The 4051-nt window shown below is 32.9% G+C and overlaps 1 protein-coding gene across 1 annotated transcript in view; it reads left to right on the top strand.

Annotated features, from left to right (window-relative positions):
* Window positions 1-226: 226 nt before the first annotated feature.
* Window positions 227-4051, top strand: part of LOC117108086 — a gene marked incomplete at its 3' end in the record, with an annotated part of 7436 nt that continues 3611 nt past the window's right edge. Inside the window, exon 1 of the mRNA XM_033249974.1 lies at window positions 227-476. Within this exon, the coding sequence (XP_033105865.1) occupies window positions 227-476 (250 nt within the window). The remainder of the gene's footprint in view (window positions 477-4051) is intronic.

The raw sequence follows: 4051 nt of genomic DNA, 5'->3' as shown, positions 1-4051 counted from the left end.
ATAATCGACGAGTTTGAAACCAAAATCACTAATGTGACGGAATCGACTAGGAGTGATCGTAACCGGCTGTCAATACTTGAAGGGGAAATCCTAAAAATGGAACGATATTCGAGATCCTTTAATTTGAGATTTGGAGGAATACCTGAACAAAACGATGAGGATCCCATGAAAACGGTATGAGATATAATAAACCATAAACTGAACTTACCGACGACAATAATAGAAAATGCACACCGAATTGGTAGACAGGCGATGGGAAAATAATCGACACATAATCGCTAAATTTATTCATCGGCCGCAAAGACGAGAGGTACTAATACGTGCAAAATCAGTTCTACGATCGTCGGATATGTTTGTTACCAAAGATCTACCACAGGCGGACGTGATAAAGAAAAGGAGTCTCAAAATTATCATGGACCAGGCATACAAGGAGGGCAAAAGACCGGTGTTTAAAAACGGTAATCTCTATATCAGCGGTAAGCTATACAGTGGTTTATCGGTCAGCGGATCGTAATACTATTTCCGTTCCGCATACCGCATAACTTGACCACATACCTTGTACCGCATACCATGATACCTCTGAAATAATACCATGATTAGTGAGTTAACAAATAGTTACCTTTGAATTGCCATAGGCCTGCGTTAGGTGAATTTGTCACTTGCAACTCATTGAAATGATATTTGTGTTTATTATTAATTGAATATCGTAATCCTACAATCTTAACTATTCATTAAATCTCCTGACGGAGTTAGCGACGGAACGTGTTAAGTAGTAGCACCGTCTTGACTTATTTGCATTGTAATTTTATCATTTATCTTTCTTTTACCTTTTGTATTAAATGTCTTTTGTTACACAATTTAATAATGATGATGACAGCTTCGGTATAATTATACCAAATTATACCGAAAATAACTATATGGATATTGACGATTTCAAAAGCAAACATTGCGATGACTTGTGCGACTCTGGTTATTTTTCAATCTTTTCTCTAAATTGCAGAAGCATTATAAGAAAATTTGACAAATTAGCAAATTACTTATCTCGATTCGAATACGAATTTTCGATAATTGGATTGACTGAGACGTGGCTCTCTAGTAAACACCTCACTGGATTATATCAATTGAATAATTATACAGCTATATATAACAATAGGGATAACAAAGGAGGTGGTAGTGTTGCCCTATATACCAAATCCAATTTATCATATCGACTAAGAAATGACTTATCCCAGATATTACATGTTGCTGAGAGTATTATTATTGAACTTGATATAAACAATAGGACAATTATTTGTGGTGTCATATATAGACAACCTAAATCTGATATTCCTACGTTTAACACTCAAATGAGCGAGCTCATGCATAAATGTAACAACGAAAACAAACAAACCTATCTTATGGGTGACTATAATATTGACCTAAATATGTATAATTCTGTGAGTAACGTACAAGAGCATGTTGACTTTATGATTTCTGAATCATTCGTACCCTTAGTAAAGCCCACACGTATAACAGATGAAACTGAAACTATAATAGATAATATATATACGAACTCTCATAATATTCAATGTATTGATACAAACATTCTATTTAGCGATATATCTGATCATTGCCCAATAATAAGCATCGACAAATCACAAAAACACAACAAAAGTCAAATTAACAAATATATTTACAAACGTAATTATTCACCGGAACAAACACAAATGTTCAGAAATGAGTTAGAAAATCAGTTGTGGGAAAATGTTCTTAACAGTAATGATGCTAATGAAACATATAATTCATTTACAGAATCTTTTACAGCACTGATTGATCGCTGTTTTCCATTTAAAAAAATCAGATTAAAGACCGATATAATAAGATCACCCTGGATGACAAATGGTATCGAAAAGTCACTAAACACTAAAGAAAAACTGTATATTAAATATAAAAAACATCCAACAAATGCGAATAAATTAAAGTATAAGAAGTACAAAAATAGGCTAACAACAATTATTAGACAAAGAAAGATTAATTACTACAAAGACGATTTTGAAAAACGAAAAAACAACATAAAAAAAACATGGAACGCTATTAATGCTATTTTGGGAAGAAACAAAACATCGAGCCTCCCAGAACGAATGAAATTAAATTCTCAAGCCATTTGAAGCACCCTCTGATAAGGCGGAAGCATTTAATTCCTACTATATTAATATAGGCGAAAAAATGGCCGAAAAAGCAAATAAAATATACCATGATACAAATCCTATGGATTATATGAATAAAAATAGTGTTCAATATTCTATGCTTTTTACTCCTTTAATTGAGTATGATATTAAAAAAATATCTATCTAATTTAAACTCAAACAAATCGCCTGGTCTTGACGATATTGATGCAAAATTGTTAAAAATTAATTCAGATATATTAGCTGTACCTCTAACTTATATGATTAACTTATCACTCACAACTGGAATTTTCCCGGAGAAGCTTAAACTTGCAAAAACTATACCAATTTTCAAAGAGTGTAGCAAGGGATGACAAGTGTAACTACAGGCCTATTTCTATATTGTCATGTATGTCAAAAATGTATGAACGAATTGTCTATGACCAAACGGTTTCTTTCTTAAATAAGTATAAAATCCTGAATGAAACACAATACGGCTTTAGAGAAAGACACTCTACAAATCACGCCCTCATTCAGACAATTGAGAAAATAACAACGGCAATTGACAACCAATTTTTTGTTGTTGGAGTTTTTCTCGACCTATCTAAGGCGTTTGATTTGATAGATCACAAAGTTCTTCTACAAAAATACCTTATTGTGGCATCAGAGGTCTTGTACTTAAATGGTTTTGTAGTTATTTAAGTAGAAGAGAACAATCTGTAGCTTTAGATAATATACAGTCTGATAGAAAGTTGGTAAAGTATGGAGTTCCCCAGGGATCTATCCTGGGTCCATTGTTATTTTTACTATTTGTCAATGATATGCCTTCAGTATGTACCAAAACTCAATTAATAACATTTGCAGATGATACCAATGTTTTCTTAAAACATAGTAACATAAATGAAGCATTCGATATAATGAATGAGGAGTTAAAACGCTTAAATATGTGGTTTAAAGCAAATAAGCTTACTGTTAATACCAAAAAATCTAAATTGATGGTGTTTAGTGGTACAAATACAATTATTAACACAGCGCATGTCGAACTCGTCATTGACCAGGACATTATTCAGAGAGTAGACAAAATTAAATTCCTTGGTATCACTCTTGATGAAAAATTAATTTTTCTCAACATGTAAATGTTATTGCTAGTAAGGTGTCTGCAATTATTGGAGCAATGAATCTCCTTAAAAATCTGCTACCATATCACATACTGCTTACTATTTATAAGTCTCTTGTCCTTCCTATTATAACGAATGGGATCACGATATGGGGTTCTGGTAGCATGACAAACTTAAATAGAATCCATGTATTACAGAAGAAAGCACTTAGAATCGTATGTAATGTACATTATCTACACCCATCTGCTCAACTTTTTGTTAAAACCAATACTTTAAACATATTTGATCTATACGAAAAAAATGTAGCGAACTTAATGTTTTTATATGATAAGGGTTTACTACCAGAATCTTTTGATTTGTTGTTCCGTACACTTGACTCGTACCATAATCATAATACGATATAAGCAAAACCTTGTTATCGACTTAAAACGCACAAATGTTGGCCGACAAGGAATCTCGTATATAGGGCCTAAGGTGTGGAAGAACATATCAAGCAATGTAAGAGCATGTGCTAATATTTCACTATTTAAGAACAAAATGAATAATATTTATCATGAAAGTTATAAGATGAAACGGTACCACTGCCAGGACGGGAACAATTGTATTATTTGTAAAGAAATTCGTCAATAATAGTCAATGATGTTTAAGTGCAATTTATATGTTCAAGGTAATTTAACAAAAGGACGCACATCTCCGCTCTCGAACATAGCGCGTGCGTACAGTCCTTTGATCTTTACTGTGGCATCGACAATCCGATACTAGTTGCGAGTACAGCCGTCAATTATTAGT

This window comes from Anneissia japonica, unplaced genomic scaffold, assembly GCF_011630105.1.
Source record: "Anneissia japonica isolate Jap-2015-1 unplaced genomic scaffold, ASM1163010v1 scaffold9712_len146881_cov104, whole genome shotgun sequence".
In the NCBI taxonomy this organism is placed as follows: domain Eukaryota; kingdom Metazoa; phylum Echinodermata; class Crinoidea; order Comatulida; family Comatulidae; genus Anneissia; species Anneissia japonica.
The sequence above is the reverse complement of the archived record's forward strand: the minus strand, read 5'-3'. Positions and strand labels throughout refer to the sequence as shown.